Source organism: Gopherus flavomarginatus, chromosome 4 (genome assembly GCF_025201925.1).
Source record: "Gopherus flavomarginatus isolate rGopFla2 chromosome 4, rGopFla2.mat.asm, whole genome shotgun sequence".
Classification (NCBI taxonomy): Eukaryota; Metazoa; Chordata; order Testudines; family Testudinidae; genus Gopherus; species Gopherus flavomarginatus.
The window spans coordinates 24,939,666-24,957,847 of NC_066620.1; the positions used below are offsets into that span (position 1 = coordinate 24,939,666).

Here is an 18,182-nt window from a genome sequence, read left to right on the forward strand (position 1 = left end):
TTACATTTGAGCTAACATTTTTACTGTTTTGCTCTTGTTATGGTAACAGACATAGATGAATGCAATCTCCCTCCATACTGCCACCATAGATGTGTGAACACTCCAGGTTCCTATTACTGCCAGTGCAATTCTGGGTTCCAGTTAGCAGCCAACAACCACACTTGTGTAGGTAAGCACTTCTCTGTATATCCATATGAACCAGCCCATGTGGTTACAAAAGACAACTACTGACCCATTGCTAGCTTTCATCAGCTCAAGTCACCAGGCAGAATATTTTAAAGTATGTCATGCTTTCCTAGGCTTACAGACTCTTGGAACTGATCAAAGTAATTATCTTGAGGAACACAGAATCCTTGGACACAAAAATGGAGACTCGCTTTGAAAATGGATTATTTTGTTGGCAGACTGGTTTCTGTGGGCCATGAATTTGGCAATCTTGTCATCAGGGCACTGAACTCATTATTAAATCTTGGGCCTGACTCTCCTCTTAGTTATGCTGGTTTTACACTAGTGCTCTATTGACTTTAGTGGAGTTACTTCTTATCTACAGCAGCTTAAATGAGATCAGAATCAGGCCCGAGAACTGGAAACTGGAGAAAGCAATGCCAAGTTCTTACAGCTAAAGTTAATTCGCAGCAGCACGTGATAAATATATTGATGAAAGAAAACACGTCTCGGCATTTCAAATGTAAATCCTTGGGAAATAGTATTAAAAATTAAAATGAGTGATTTGGGGCATGCTGAGGACTAGTGCCATTGTAAATAAAATGCTAAAAAAATCCTAGTAACTGAGCCATAAGACCGTTACTGACTTTGATGGAATCTACAGGATTTTTTATTGGAAGATCTAGAGTTAATAAGAAGAAAGGAGGACATTGGGCTGCAAGCAGATTTGTCTAATGAGGTGCAAGATACATTCAACATGACTATTTCTTTTAGTAACTTTTTGGTAGAGGGATGTTATTTCTAAAGTGAAGCAGATAAGAAAGTTGATTTTCCAGGGGCCAAGAATAGATTTATTTCCATATGTGGCAAAAACTACTCAGTCGCACCAGTGAAGATACATGCAATCCATGAATTAATTTATGAAGAAGGGAACTAAAGTTTCCATTTCATCTACTGCTATTGTGTGGGTTCGAATTAAGAAGTGGGGTGGGGAAGGGAATCTGTTTTCATTGAATATGACTAAGCTAAATGGTTATATGATACATAAGACTAAATCATCCCTCACTTTGAGCTTGAAATGACAATAACGGGAAAACAGATCTTCAGCCCCCAAGAGAGGATATTGCAGAAGTCCTGGCCCCACTGAAATCAATCGAGTTTTTGCCATTGCCATGAGTGGAGCTGAGACTTTACCCAGGGTATGGTGGATTTGGGAAGGGAATTGGCCATTGAAATCTATGGATGCTGTGATTGGCAACAAGGGCACATTGTTGACTTATATCCAGCTTCTTGTCCACTGTAACCCCTAGGCCCTTTTGTGCAGAACTGCTTCCTAGCCATTCAGTCCCTAGTCTGGAACAGTGAATGGGATTCTTCTGTACTAAGTGCAGGACTCTGCACTTGTCCTTGTTGAACCTCATCAGGTTTCTTTGGGCCCAATCCTCTAATTTGTCTGGGTCCCTCTGTATCCTGTCCCTACCCTCCAGCGTATCTACCATTCCTCCCAGTTTAGTGTCATCTGCAAACTTGCTGAGAGTGCAGTCCACGACATCCTCCAGATCATTAATGAAGATATTGAACAAAACCAGCCCCAGGACCGACCCTTGGGGCACTCCGCTTGAAACCAGCTGCCAGCTAGACATGGAGCCGTTGATCACTACCCATTGAGCCTGATGATCTAGCCAGCTTTCTATCCACCTTATAGTCCATTCATCCAGCCCGTACTTCTTTAACTTGCTGGCAAGAATACCGTGGGAGACCATATCAAAAGCTTTGCTAAAGTCAAGGATTAACGCATGCACTGCTTTCCCCTCATCCACAGAGCCAGTTATCTCCTCATAGAAGTCAACTAGGTTAGTCAGGCCTGACTTGCCCTTGGTGATTCCATGCTAACTGTTCCTGATCACTTTCCTCCCCTCTAAGTTCTTCAGAATTGATTCCTTGAGGACCTGCTCCATGATTTTTCCAGGGACTGAGGTGAGGCTGACTGGTCTGTAAGTCCCCGGATCCTCCTTCTTTCCTTTTTTAAAGATGGGCACTACGTTAGCCTTTTTCCAGTCACCCGGGACCTCCGCTGATGGCCGAGTTTTCAAACTTTTGTATCTCTTGAGAATGGTTGAACTTTAGAGAAGCATATACAATAGATAAATTTGTTTTTTCTATCTTTTTGTTTAGTGTTTCTGATAACATTGTTTTCACAAATTTCACTACACTTTTATCAAAAAGTATTTAACAGAAAAAATGCTTCATAGTCATTCCTCCCCATCCACATCTTAAACATATATGGGCTAAATGTTTTACTCCCTTGTTGAATTTTTTGTGAATGGTTGATTTTAATAGACATTTTGATTGTAGAGAAGTGAATTTTGTCAGTTGTATTAGTTGTATCTGCATCTGAATATTTCTGACATTGTTTATATGCATTTTAAATGCCCATGAAATAAAAAATATATTAAAACTGTAAAAGTTCAATAATGGTTGCATCTGATAAAACACATTAGGATGTGGATGAAGAGTATTTTCTCTTGTATTCCTCCTCTGTATACACTAAAAATCTACATACAAGATGATACACATAAATAAAGTAGTCAACAGTGTATGGAGAATAAGTGTTAAAGACTCCACAGGGGGTGTATTGCAGGTTCCTGTACATAACTTTCCATTGAAAATGCCTCCTTTTTCAGATTGCAGTATCCTCACACATGTTCTTAAGATAGGAACATCATAGAAATAATCTAGTATCAAAAAATGCCTTCCCCCAATACGTTCTATGTCTTAGAGCTTTGCAAAATTCTGTACTGGTCTCAATGGCATATGTTATAATTGTAATGGAATTTAAAAGAACAGATTTTAAGAGTAATAAATAGCTCAGATAAAATCATTGCATGCTGAGAAGTCTTATCAGTATGTGTTCCTTATATCAATTATTTATAGACTTGGTATTTCATACCTGGAAAAAAAAGATGCTGGAATGTGGAGTTTAATAGCTGTACTAAACATTTTTGGAAGAGTTCATTACATGTTAGAATAACTCTCATTCCTGGAAAAATATTCCAATTTTTCTACAAGGAATGAAGAGCATAGATCCGACACTGTTCCAACAACTGCAAAATCTTTATTGATACAATCTACTAACTTTTGCAAAGTGGTGGACCCAATCAATTTGATCAGCTTAATTATCAGATACAAAGAACAAGATGTGCATGAAGATATGTAACCTTTCTTTTCAGACATAAACGAATGTGATGCCAACAACCCATGCGCACAACAATGCTACAATATACTTGGTTCTTTTATCTGTCAGTGTAATCCAGGATTTGAGTTAAGCAGTGACAGAATCAACTGTGAAGGTAAACTACGCTTTATACATAATGTCATAATAGAAAGATATTGATACATGATAAGAGCCTTTTTCTGATTCTGCAATTTTTCTGAGAAGTTATTCTGTGAATTAAATGGCATGCGTGGTTCTAGTCAGACTGAGGTCTGGCATCCCTATTAGTGGGTACAGTTTGCAGCCATAAAATTTGGTATCATATTTTTGCACCTGCCAGAATGAATTACAGACATTCTGTGTGTGAGTAGTTGTACCTATATTCAGGTAGGTAGAGATGCTGCTACTCAGACCATAGAATCCTAGAATATCAGGGTTGGAAGGGACCTCAGGAGGTCATCTAGTCCAACCCATAGCTCAAAGCAGGATCAATTCCCAACTAAATCATCCCAGCCAGGGCTTTGTCAAGCCTGACCTTAAAAACCTCTAAGGAAGGGGAGTCCACCACCTCCCTAGGTAACCCATTCCAGTGCTTCACCACCCTCCTAGTGAAAAAGTTTTTCCAAATATCCAACCTAAACCTGCCCCACTGCAACTTGAGACCATTACTCCTTGTTCTGTCATCTGCTACCACTGAGAACAGTCTAGATCCATCCTCTCTGGAACCCCCTTTCAGGTAATTGAGAGCAGCTATCAAATCCCCCCTCATTCTTCTCTTCTGCAGACTAAACAATCCCAGTTCCCTCAGCCTCTCCTCATAAGTCATGTGCTCCAGCCCCCTAATCATTTTTGTTGTCAGATGTGCACTCACAATTCAGTTGCAAGCACAAAATTGCATGTACACATTTTTCAGGCAACACCTGCGTCGGGGGACACACTTCTGAAAACTTACTCCTGAAACTAACTTGAACAGTATTTGATCTAATACAGAAGATCACGACAAACTAGAAATGAAGACAAACCTAAACAAGGATAACTCTGTGTGGTGTAAAATTGCTCTAAACAAATCCTCTTAAACTTGTCATTCTAAAGAAGAAACAATTGTGCCTTTGAGTTGCTTTTATGCAAGTGGATGTCCAAACAGCATACATCATCTGACAATTATACAATTAGCACTTAATTTTCTCTGTCCGAACCCCACTGGTGTCCTCTAGGCAACTTTGGAGACATAGTGATCGTAGGGAGCAGGAGCAAGCCTTCAACATGATGTCTCCAAAGAGCTCGCAGCCCAAGAGTAAAGCACTGAGCTCAGGTCTCCAATATGATAAGACACATTACGGTAATGTCAAGACACTCCCTAATTCTATTGATTCATCTATTTTTTCAGAAATATCACATAAGTTGTTAAATAAAATTAAATTCCATCCTAAATTGCTTTTGCTGACAGCTAATCAATTAGGCAAAGCTTCAAAAGCCAAAAGAGAATGGCATGCAGCCAATACTATTTGAAGGGAGAAAATGGTCCTTATCCTCTTCCCAAGAGCAGTTCACATTGATTACAGTGGGAGTTCCATACATATGTGAGTGCAAAACATTTCCCCTGAACTAAATATCTAAAGTGGTCAATGCTTTGATCAAGGGGGGGAAAAATCACATTTTGGAACACTAAAAAATGACTTTTTAAATTATTTTCCCAAACCTGTTCTGAAAGCTTTTCATTTAATCTCAGTTTCCTAGAGTATATTTCTTAAAAATCTGATCTTTAGAGATAGTTAAATATACCAGTAGAATTAGCTTTTTGGTGACAACTTTAAGTTGCTTAAGCATAGCATTCATTTCAGATTATGGAGAACTTCCTTCTTTCAGAGTGGATATATTTTACTTCTCTTAAAGCTAATGTGTAGTAATTGTAAATTAATATATCAATACTTCAACTGCTTGCTCATATCGATTCCAATTAGGTGTGCGCGCACCCCACGCACAGCTGTCGGAAAGTTTCTCCCCTAGCAGCATCCATCGGGTCAGCTGTGGAGCCTCGTGGAGCGGTGCCTGCATGGCGCTCAATATATACCCTTGCCAACCTAGCACCCCCTCAGTTCCTTCTTACCACCCATTGATGATGATGGAACTGTGGCATCTTGTTCTGCAAGTTCTCCATGTTTCCCTAGCTTTGGTAGATAGTTGTTGTTTGTTTTTTGTTGGTAGTTCTTTGTTTTTGTTTTAGTTAGTGGCAGTCGGGTTGGGGAGTTACCCTCCACCCCGACTATTTTTCTTCGGGGCTTCATGCCCAAGTCCCCGGGATTCAAGCCCTGTGAGTCCTGCTCCAAGCCTATGCCAACGGCGACCCCCATGACTCTTGCCTAAGTGTCCGGGGGACGGGGCACACCAAGCCAAGAAGTGCAGGATCTGCAAGGGATTTCGTCCTCGGACTTAAAAGGAGCGGGACTTTCACCTGAAGCAGCTCCTTATGGAGGTGGCACTTAGTCCCCAGCCTCCTTCGGCGTGGCAGGACCCGGCACCGAGTTCTTCGGTGCGCAGAGCCCCAGTAGTAGTAGTAGTGGAGGCAGCACCATGGTTGGACCCTGACTGAGACCTGCAGCACCGCCGCTCCCCGGCACTGAAGCCAGCAACATTGACGCAACACCGCTCCCACTCCCCAGTATCGAAGTGGCACTGAAAGCTAGAGAAGGGTGGTTCTCCTTCACAGAGACCCACTTCCCTGGAACCAGCCACTGTGACACATCCCCGAGGGGAGAGCTCAGCAGCGAAGGTTATGGAAATGGCACCATCAACTTCAGCCCCACGGGGGGAACCGATGAGTCTGGTGCCATTGGACTCCCCAGCCCGCAGCATTGTGGAAGTCCAGCTGCTTTCCACCCCTCACACCTTTGTGGCTGCAAGGGATCTCATCGCCATGATGGCATCAAGGTCCCCTCTGCTCCCTGCTAAGCCTCCTGTGCCGTAGCGGATGGCATCGTCTCAAGGCAAGCCAGCATTGATCTGACCTTCGGCACCATCAGCTCCATTGGTCGAGCCTCAGCACCACTCCCATTCCCGGCACCACTCCTGTTCCCAGCACCTCTTGGAGTTCCAGCACCGCTCTCCATCACGACACTGGTCGGACTCGCAGCATCGCTCTCGTTCCTGTCGATGCTCCCAATCACAGTGCCGCGCCGCCCACCAGTCACAGAGCAGGTCCCAGACCCAGCACCAATTCCGGTGCCGTTCATCATCTCGATGCAGCTCCAGGCCACGGTACCTCTCCAGATCCTGGTACTGCTGCATGTCCTGACACTGGTCCCCAGTCTCTCAGCACCACTCTCTTTCTCCTTGACATCGCTCACCAGCGCAGATTTGCTCAGCACTGCCCTGGCCCTCATGGTCCTGTTCTCGTTCCTCGGGTTTGGAAATGGGATTGCAGTTTTCAGACTGGAACTGCTGCCAATTTGACTGTGGCTGCCCTGATGTGAGGGCAGGACCATCGCAGCGCACAGGCAGGGGCCCACCCTGTGGCTGTTCTGGACCCCATGGGCATACCACCAGGCCCAGGGTGCACAGTGTGGTGCTTCCTGGTTGGCCACTTCTGAACCACAGGTACCTCCGACGGTCGGCCCACTCCTGGGGGTGTGGAGATGTCATGACCCCTCCCACCTTGAGACCCCCTCTGACTCCAGTTCCCAAGCTTGGGCCTTCAGTCAGTGATGCAGGGCATCAGGCCCCCATGGCACTGGGGGGTCAAGATGACCCTCTCCCCCTATGGCCTCTTCATCCTCTTTCCTGATGCGGCTGTGGTGGGCACTTCTATCTCTGGGCCACCCCCCATAGATATCCGTATTTATCAGAACCTCCTGTGCAGGGTGGCACGCAACATGAACCTGCAGGCCGAGGAGGTGGTGGAATTGGAGGACCTGGTGGTGGACATTTTGTCCCAAGAAGGTCTGTCAAGGGTGGCCCTGCCCCTCATCAAGACCTTCCAGACCAATGCCAAAACCATTTGGCCTCTATTCCCCCTCAGCCAAGGGAGTCAAATGTAAATACTTTGTCCCCTTGGAGGGGTATGACTATTTGTTCAAGCACCCACAGCCCTGCTCACTGGTAGTTGTGGCCATGAATGAGAAAGAGAGGCTCAGTGCCCAAGTTGAAGGACGCCAAGCAGCTGGACATGTTTGGCCACAAGGTGTACTCCACAGGTGGGCTCCGGGTCTGAATTGCCAATCAGCAGGCACTCCTGAGCTGCTACAACTTTAACTCCTGGAACCCCATGCTGAAGTTCAAGGAGCTTGTGCCTCCTGAGTCCAGGGACTGGGGCTCTTGTTGATGAGGGCAAGATGGTGGCATGGACCTCTTTACAGGCCTCATTGGACACTGTAGACTTGGCCACGCATACCTTGTCCTCTGGGATTGCCATGAGGCGCACTTCCTGGCTACAAGCCTCTGGTCTGCTACCTGAGGTTCAGCAGACACTGCAGGATCTAGCCTTTAATGGGGAGGGTCTGTTCGCGGAGCAGACTAACTCTAGGCTGCATAGCCTTAAGGGCTCAAGCGACCCTGAAGTCCCTGGGTATGCACACCCCAGCAACCCAGCAGAAGCATTTCAAGTCCCAACAGCCGCAGCAGCACTCCTACCCTCCTTGTCCAAGGCAGGACTTTTACAGGCGGTTGGGGTAGAATGGCAAGAGGAAGTCCTCCAACCCCCCATCTGGGCAAGGCCAGGGCCTGATGAAACCATCGCCGGGTTCCTAGCAGGCCTTTTGAAGGGACTCCCAATGACAGAGTACCAGACTTACCCCCAGATCCTTCCTCACCTTTTTTTAATTGTTTATCCTATTTCCACCCTCCAGCCCTCCCACCCCCCTTCCCTATCCCTCTTCCCCCCCACTTCCCTATCCCTCTTCAAGGACCTCTCTCACAAGCAGTCCTTATTCAGGAGGCTCAGACACTCCTCACCATGGGGACGATAGAGGAGGTTCCGTGAGTACTAAGGGGCAAGGGGTTTTGCGTCCTTTCTTCCTGGCATCCAGAACATGCTTGCAGACCGTCTCAGCAGGTCCTTCCACTCGCACGAGTGGTCTCTCTGACCGGATGTCGTCCACCTCATCTTCCAACGGTGGGGGTTTCCCCAGGTCGACCTGTTTGCCACTTGCAGCAACAGGAAGTGCCCAGCATTCTGCTCCATCCAAGTGCCCAGCATTCTGCTCCCTCACGGTCGCGTTTCTCCTTCCCTGGACAGGTTGCCTGCTCTACACCTTCCCTCCATTCCCCCTGGTGCACAAGGTCCTGCTCAAAATCTGCAGGGATGGGTGAGGGTGATTCTGTAGCTTCAGCGTCCTTCCTGACCTGCTCACTCAGGACCACGGTCAGCTCTGTCATCCTGACCTGCGGTCCCTCCACCTCGCGGCTTGGAAGCTGCATGGCTGAACCCCATGGAGCGTCTATGTTCAGACCACATAAGGCTGGGCAGCAGGAAGCTCTCTACTGAAGCCACATATCTGGCAATTTAGAAATGGTTTTCATGTTGGTGTGACCAGCTCTGCACACACAACCTCAAGGTGCCGGTGCTCCTCATTTTGGAGTACCTCTTGCACCTGAAACAGCAAGGCCTGATGGCATCCTCCATGCAGGTTCACCTCGCTGCCATCTCAGCTTTCCACCCAGGCGCGTCTGGCCATTCTGTCTTCGCCAACCCACTGGTTGGTCGCTTTCTCAAAGGCTTGGACCATCTCAGTCCTCAGATCCGGCAGCCTATCCCTGCGTGGGACCTTAACCTGGTCCTTTCACGACTCATGGGACCTCCATTTGAACCACTGGCCACTTGATCCCTCCTGTATCTTTCCTGGAAAACAGCTTTCCTGGTTGCCATTATGTCAGCAAGACATGTCTCCAAGCTGAAGGCCCTCACCTCAGAACCGCCTTACACGGTCTTCCACAAGGATAAGGTACAACTCAGACCACACCTAGCCTTTCTCCCAAGGTAGTGTTGGCCTTTCACACAAGCCAGGATAGTTTCTTGCCCATTTTTTACCCGAAACCTCATGCTGGTCCCCGGCAACAGTGGCTGCATTCTCTCGATGTCCACAGGGCCCTAGCTTTCTACATTGAGCGTGCTGACCCTAGCTCTCACCACACAGTCCACTAGGGCCCAGGCCTCATCAGCGGCATTCCTGGCCCAGGTACCAATCCAAAAAATCTGCAGGGCAGCAACTTGGTTTTCAGTGCATACCTTCGCCTCACACTACGCCATCGTTCGGCACACCAGAGACGATGCAGCTTTCGGCAGAGCAGCGCTACAGTCAACATTCCTTCACTCCGACCCCACCCCCTAGATAAGGCTTGGGAGTCACCTAATTGGAATTGATATGAGCAAGCACTCGAAGAAGAATAAACGATTACTCGCCTTTGTAATTGTTGTTCTTCAGGATGTGTTGCTCATATCCATTCCAAACCCACCCCTCTTCCCCACTGTTGGAATAGCTGGCAAGAAGGAACTGAGGGGGTGCCGAGTTGTCAGGGTCACATATTGAGCACCATGCAGGCGCCGCTCCTGGGGCTCCACAGCCAATCCAACAGATGCTGCTAAGGGAAAAACTTTCAGACAGCCGTGCACGTGGTGCATGCATACCTAATTGGAATGGACATGAGCAACACATCTCGAAGAACAACAGTTACAAAGGTGAGTAACCATTTTTTTCTGTGAGAAGATAGGTTTTTAAGACAATAAGTTCAAACTATTTTGCTGTTCTGCAGATATTGATGAATGCAGAACTTCAAGTTACATATGCCAGTATCAGTGTATCAATGAACCAGGGAAATTTTCATGCATCTGCCCTGAGGGATACCAGGTGGTAGGAGCTAGAACATGTCAAGGTAAGTGTACTGATCTTTAACATTTTAAACTATTGCAATATTAACATTTAAAACAAGACTATGACTACAAGTTTTGTGTGTGTCTGTGTGTGTGTGTATCTTTTGTAACAGCATTACCCATATACTAGAGTAAGAGAGCGTACAACATTGCTTGACAATTGCCACATAACTTACATGAGTTACAATTTATTAAAAATTCTGGTCTCTCTCTTGGGATTTTTATGAGTTCAGAACACAATTTTCAAACTTGGGTGTGTAGTAAATTTAGATCCCTACATCCATAGTTAGACACTTAAACAAGTAGCCTGATACACAGAGAGATGAGTATCTCTGAAAATCAAGCCAGTTGTTCAGGTATCTAAATATGGATTTACATCAGCTGTTCCATTTTACACAGACTCCTGAGTCACATCATGCCACAAGTGAAAGACAACTGTTCTTTTCAGTAACAGAAAAAAGGTGCGAGAATTTTTCAAAAGCATATTGAATGTATAGTATATTTATAAAACAAAACAAATGTACATATATCAACGTTCAAATCATTTTTCTTTCCCTTCTGCTGCTACAGGCCCGAGGGGGCTTCTGTTAAATACATGAAGTGATCTCTCTCACCTGGGCAAGTACTCTGTATTGTGAAATCAAACAAACAGCACAGTATACTAATTATAAGAGCTGTATGCTATATAAGCCAGAAAATTGTTGAAGCAGTCTTGATTTTTAGAATTTAATAATTTTGCAACTTATTCTCAATAAAGAACAAGGAAATAACACAAATGGATTCTCTGTCACTATTTTGGAGGCTCCGCAGTATCTCCATAACTGAAGTTGTAACTAAGCTTCTGTTCTAAATCTGAATATGACAGTTCTTATCTGCAAGCTACCCTCCACCAGAAATTTCTGATGCATACTGTCTTCTTAGACTAGATTGGGTTTGTTTGTTTGTTTTTAATTAGAGCTTAATTTGACAAAATATTTTGTAGAATTTTTTATTTTGGTTTTGAAAGAGTAATTTTTTTTAGAAACATCTTTAAGAGATTTGGTCTAGAAACTTCAAACTTATTTCAATGAGTTCTTCTCAAGGATAATGAGTACTTTCGAGTATTTTAAGGATGGATGGGTGAATTAATTTTAGAGGGTTATTTGTTATTATTATTTGGTGTTTTGAAACCTTTGGTATGTTTTGGGAGAAATTGTGGATTCAGCTAACCCTTCAGACTTGTGTGATCTCATTTTTGCAACTTTAAAAAAAAAAGTCGTGGACATTAATACTGACTACATGAGCAGAAAGTGCACTAGTCATTATTTCCTTAACATCCACACCTCTCCATAACCCAGCGTTCCCCTTTCCTGCACTTTTTCTGCTCCAGACACTCTCAGCTCCACCCACAGCTACTCTCTCCTAACTCATAGCTCCCATCAGGAAGGTCAGAGAATGGTGAATCTTCACAAACCCACTCATTGCCCTCAAACCCTTGCTCTTTGATATAGCAGCTCTTCCAGCACCACTCTTAGAAGATTCTCCCTGCTTCTCCAAACTCCTCTCTGGTGAGATAGAGCAGATACTGCTGTGCTTTGCTTTCTGGGACAGGGTCTTCACCTTCTGCAAGAAGTGGAAGTCTAAGAGGCAGGTGAGGGAAGATTTTCTCAAACACACCCAATCCCATCAGAAAGGCAGAATCTCCATTCCTGTCTCTGATGATTTGAAGCCTTGTGGCATATTTACTTCCCTACCAGTCATGCAAGACAAAGATGACTTGATGTTTAGAACAAGCCGCAGTGTACAGATCAATGGGGTCGGCATGACATACACTGAATGCAACATATCACAGGAGCCCAGCACAGGGCAGCTGGGCTCCAACGTCATTTAGAGAATAAGTTCCGGGCATTGTAGATATGGGTACAGTGGGGCACAAAGGCTGGGAGAGAAGAAACAGCAGGCACAGCAAACTGGCAGAACCACTAGAAGGCATATGGATAGAGGCAGGAGACTGGAAAGTCACAAAGGTAGGTGAGGCTCACTGAGCCAATTGTGGCCCTGGATGGGTACAGGGAATGTCAAAACCCCAATTCACCCCCTGCAAGTGACCTGTCAGTGCTGGAGCATAGGAACTACCTCTTCCCCAGAATCAATCTACTACCTTCCTTACTGCCACCCATACAGAGTTTAAGTGTTCTACCAGCTTCAGGTTCAAGAAACCTGTGAAAGAAAGGTGGTCGGAGGGAAACCCTGTATGAAATTTTCACGTATCTGTGTTTTAAACACTTTCTATAAAACCCAGGGTATTCTCAGATTAAAAAAAATTGAAAGTTAAAGATGAAAAATATATCAGTTAAATAAAGCCTCATTGACAGTTAGGATGTTCTATATAGATAAAAAATAAAATAAGCCTTTGAAAGCCAGGCAATTCATAAATGAGGCCCCACAAACCAAGCCTCATGCTCTTCCTCTGTTGATGCCCACCCTTTACCTGTCCACCAGAAATCTTCCTTCTAACAACAAATATCTCACCAAGCTATGTTGTTATGAACTAAGACTCTTAATACATAGGAACATTTGTACTATATAGTATAATTTAATATATTTCTTTAGTCTATTGCAGTGATTCTCAAAACAAATTTTCTGCAGAGCACTTGAAAATTGCTGAGGGTCTTGGTGGACCACTTAATGATCTTTCCAAATGTTGTTTATACCATTAGCTAACTGTTGTAAAACGCTTTGGATAAAAGTGCTATATAAAAAAACCCTTAATAATAATAAACGTTTTTGTTCTACAAATAAAAACACACAACTCATATTTTAATATCAGTAGTATTACCTTTCTAATGCAATGGATGTGCCTTCTCTCCCCCGCCGCAGCAGGCTCCGAGCTGGGGCTGGGAAGGAGGGCCGTCTCTCCCTGGCAGCCTTAGTCCTGGAGATGGGGAAAGTCATCACTTTCTCTGGCAGCCACAGCCCTGCACATCCCAAATTATCTCCACCCCCTCTTCTCACCCCATTGCCCACTCACACCTACCTCTTATTCTCCAAGGCCACCACCTCACCTTACATGTGCGTCTTCTCCAGAGTCCAAGCACCTAATTAGTGGAGCCACATCTGCGCGGCTCCACTAATTAGGTGGGTGGCCCTTCATTCTCTCGTGTGCGGCTGCCCAGCTGCGCACCTTAGAGGGAACTATCCACGGACCACCTGAATGGAGCTCACAGACCACTGGTGGTCCGTGGACCACAGTTTGAGAACCTCTGGTCTATTGGATGTGTTCAGTCAATTTAAACCAAGAGTCAATTTTATAAATACATTCAGTTTCTGCATAGAATAATCCTACTCCAGAAGGCCTTTGAAGAGAGGTGGGGAGCAGGGGGTGTTGGGTTTCCTCAGTGCAGAAGCAGGAGGCATTTTGTTTGTTTTTAAACTAAAACAGTCCCTTATAGGTTTTTTCATACCAACTTTGCATTCCATCTACATTTACTTAGACTGGGAATTGATATGGTTCCTTCCTTCCTATCTAGATATAAATGAATGTGAGACTACTAATGAATGCAGAGAAGATGAAATGTGCTGGAATTATCATGGTGGATTTCGTTGTTACCCAAGAAATCCTTGTCAAGAACCTTATGTCCTGACATCTGAGAAGTAAGAAAAACCACACATAGTTTGTAGGATTATCCTTAATAGGCAGCATTACTAATTACAACTGAAAGAGCATCGTGCTAGTTTGCACATGAACCAAGTTTGATCCATTTTTGTTTGTTTTTCAGTCGCTGTGTTTGCCCAGTTTCCAATGCCATTTGTCGAGAGCTGCCATACTCTATTGTGTACAAATACATGAGCATCCGGTCAGACAGAACTGTGCCCTCTGATATCTTCCAAATTCAGGCAACAACTATTTACCCCAATACTATAAACACTTTCCGGATTAAGTCTGGAAACGAAAATGGAGAATTCTACCTGCGAGTAAGTATTGTAGGGGGCCAGACTAGTGCAAGCATGCAAAGAGAATTGGGAGACATGTTGGTAAAGCCAGTGCTACAGTGCTTTGGCTGTTTTTCATAGCCATAAAAACAATTCTGCTCTGTAAAAAATGGTATTTTGGCATCCTATATTTATTGTCTCTCTATAATTTCACTATCAAATGTGCTAAGTTTACAAGTAAAAAGATGTTCTCTTCTATTAGCCCTGCAAACTCAATCTCTGAGGTGCTTTTCATTCCGTGCATCATCACTGATAATAAGGTTCAGCAATACAAATTAAGACCCATGTGAACCCATTGTCTTCAACTTATGTTCCCTTTCATAAGAGGATTTCATAAGTATTCACTATAATCATCTGGAAAATAAATACAGATGCAAGTCCTTGAAGAAAAAAGGAGAGCTATAAAGACGGCTGTGGTCCTCAGAGCTATAGACACCCAAATGACCATATGACAACCAAACGGCTAGGCGAAGAATTCTTTGGTACTGGAAAATGAACTACTAGACTGCTGGTTTGGGGAAACTGAGATGTGATTTAGTGACAGTCTATCCTTGGAACTAAAAGAAGCCCTCAGTGTAACAGGTCAAAGCTGATGTTCAATTATGACTCTTATAAGGCAGAGCCATGCTGAGATTGGGGAGGAGGAGGTGCTGCTCTGTGCACAACATGGTGTCTGTAGGCATTAAGTCCCTGAAAGGGGGAATGAGGGGAGGGCTTCACCTCTTTACTTCAGCTGCTTAAATATACCCACCATAGATATCGTAGCATGCAGAGAGGACAGGGACATGCCCCTTGAGGAGTTGCTATCCCTGCCAGGGGTCCAGAGGGCACCCCTCTACATCTTGCATTCCCAAGGTCAGCACCCAGATTATGACTGTCCTGCATTTGAAGGGGAGAATTATGAAAGGATTTCTTATGCCTCATTCTGTTCCCCAGTGTATCTGTACTATAGTGGTCACCGTTGGCTCTTAGCTTTTAATATATTTTATTTGCATGACATTTCTTTTCTCTACTGTAAAAAGTAAAAACTACCATAGTCTGGGATCTAATGCTCTGACCTCAGACCAGAGCTGGATTCATAATATATGGAGCTATGCCTATCTCATAGAACTGGATGGGACCTTGGAAGGTCATTGAGTTCAATCTCCTGCCTTTGTTAGGAGGACTAAGTATTGTCCTTAACAGGTTCCACACCCATGATCCCTAAATGGCTCCTGCAAGGATTGAATTCATAATCCTGGGTTTAGTAGGCCAATGCTCAAACCACTGAGCTATCCCTCCCCGCAGCTGTAAGCACTATAAATCCATGCTTATGGCCCCCAACTTCTTCACTCATATGTTGCGCTCAGAATCTCAGCTTTCTTTAAAATATACATAACATATTATGATGGAGTGGTAGCAACACACAGTTAAGACTGCAGCAAAGGTTTCATTTTGATGGGGTTTGAAGATCTTTATTTTTCAGGAGTGTTATAAAAGTTTCAGGAAACAAAACACAGACATTAGAATTCATGTGTCATTTGACCGTTTTGTGATGGGTCTCTGTAGACTGGGCTGATGCAAATGGCGTAATAAGATATCAGAAACAACTACTTTTTAAAATGTTTGAAAGAGGTCTCACCTTTCTCTGGTCCCTTTTGGAAAATTATTTGTAAGCTCCTGAGATCCAATTTTTGTCTCACATACTACCTTACATCTGCTATGTATAATCATCAAAACTAGGTTTAGTATTGTTATAGTTATTTTAAAAAGTTAAAATAATGCTTGCGTTATGCATTATGATGATGTCTGAGATTAATTATTTTACAGGGAAGCAATGTATATAGGCAGCATATGGACATAACTAAAGAATGATTTCAGATTTGCCTGAATGAAACAGTTTTATCTTTGCTATATATTTTTTTCAGCAAACAAGTGCAATAAGTGCAATGCTCGTACTGGTGAAATCACTATCGGGACCAAGAGAACATATTGTAGATCTGGAGATGCTGACGGTCAACAGTTTGAATTATCGTACAAGTTCAGTGCTAAGATTAACAATAATAGTGGGACCTTACTCATTTTAGTTATTAATCCTTCACAGGCACCTAAAGCAGCCAAAGAATATTATCTTAAAGAAAGCACTTACTATTTTATTTATAGATTTTGCTTTTTTTTTTTAAGATTTATTTAGTAAATCAATATACAATCACATTATACCTGTAATTCAAAATTAATACGTGTGTTCCATATTATAATGTGGGTGTTGTCACTTGCTGTATAAAGACTAAAGTCTTGCCTTAATTACTGTACTTGGATTAGACATCTACATATTACACTTTTGTACAAGAAATATATGCTTACGCTATTTTGTAAAACTTCACTTTTCCTAGCCAGGTAGTCATACAATTAAAAGGTGATCTCTTGTGTTGCTTATATTAGATTTTAAGTTCTAGCACAGTTACATTGAATCTCAAAAAGGATAATATAGCATTGATGAAATACAAAATAAAAGATTTCTAATAGGTTACAATGTATTTCTCCTTTTTAATTGACTTGTAAGAAAGGATAAAGGTCAATAAAAATGTATTTTTTAGACACTTATGTGCTATCAAGTTGGTTTTTTAATCTGGTGTGGCGCAAATGAACATTGCAAGAAATATTTAGCATTAGATGTTTCTTAAGGATCTGAAACTCTCAAAGGAAAATCATCAACCAAGAAATATTTCTGTATGTGTATGACTGCTTGTTTATGAGAATGGTACTACTAGTTTTTGTGTAGAGGGATACTGCATTTCTAGACAGAATTTAAATGCTACTCTTTCAGAAATACAAAATTGTATACTTAGACTTCAGAACATTTGCTTGATTATTACGTTTTATGCCATATTTTCAAGCAATTGGTCCTATTCCTGTTTTCTATAACTTGGATTTTTGTTTCTCATGTACAGTGTTCATAGTAATTCAAGAATTAATACATCTTCCTTGTAATATGTAAGACCTTCTCTTATTTCTTGTTTAAAATGTAATAGTTTATACTTTGGTGTACAAAGTTTTTTAATAAATAAATCTCTCTCCTATAGTGAGTTATTTAGTCTTTTAAGATATTTTATATTGAATAACTGTAAATTGGCCAAATCCTCAGCTGGCATGAATCAGCATAGATCCATTGACTTCCATAGTGGGATTCCTAAATCCAGCACTTCTTACTGGCACATCTGTTAAAGTTTTATATGGTAATTACAAACAAAGTCTTTTAAAAATAACATTTCACAGTTCATTCTTGTTTGCTTTCTTAATCTGAATTTTTATACAGGTGGGCTGAGCATATTAGGGTCAGTTTTCCATTAATTCATTAGTAATTTATTGACTTACCTTTGGATTGCTTATTAACCCTTACAACACTCTTCCATTAACTGTTCTGTTCCCAGTCAGACCTGTACATTGAAGCACTTTGGATCTTTCCCAGCTATGAAACCCACTAGTTAACCACAGACATTCCAAACATCTTGTCCCTGCTTCCTCCAGTGCCCACCCCTCCTAGTCCCAGCCCCTGGTCTAACCTCAGACACAGCCTCTTTCCTCGCCCCCCAGGAAGACATCCCCACCTCTCATTCTCCCTGCCAATAGCCTAGCACCTGATAATAACTCACATACCAAAAAATTAATCCACCGATAAATCTCACTATCCCAGACAAGCATCCATTGCTTCGGATCCTCCCACAGTTTCTCCACCTCCAGCAAATGGCACACATTCCATTTCACACCATCTCAGTTGCCAAGCTGTCATGTTTGCCCTACTCATATTCTACCCCCACAAATGAACACAGTTGCCCCCAGCCGGTTCCAAAACACACCCACTTACCCCCATCACCACAACACCCAAGAGTTTGGTCCTAACTGCTTAAACCATGTTTCCAGAGATTATCCTCTTGGAAATTACATTGTTTTTACTAAGGTTAAAATGAAGATTATTATACATACTGAGTT

General features: G+C 43.1%; 1 protein-coding gene across 3 annotated transcripts in view; it reads left to right on the forward strand.

Moving 5' to 3' along the window:
- The window catches only part of EFEMP1 (EGF containing fibulin extracellular matrix protein 1), a 76,876-nt gene extending 60,482 nt beyond the window's left edge, over positions 1–16,394 (forward strand). For all 3 annotated transcript variants that reach the window (XM_050952149.1, XM_050952148.1, XM_050952147.1), the window contains exons 6-11: positions 50–169; positions 3,396–3,515; positions 10,124–10,243; positions 13,751–13,874; positions 14,000–14,195; positions 16,121–16,394. In XM_050952149.1, the coding sequence (XP_050808106.1) occupies positions 50–169; positions 3,396–3,515; positions 10,124–10,243; positions 13,751–13,874; positions 14,000–14,195; positions 16,121–16,279 (839 nt within the window). In that variant the 3' untranslated portion in view covers positions 16,280–16,394. The remainder of the gene's footprint in view (positions 1–49; positions 170–3,395; positions 3,516–10,123; positions 10,244–13,750; positions 13,875–13,999; positions 14,196–16,120) is intronic.
- The last annotated feature ends 1,788 nt before the right edge of the window (positions 16,395–18,182 follow it).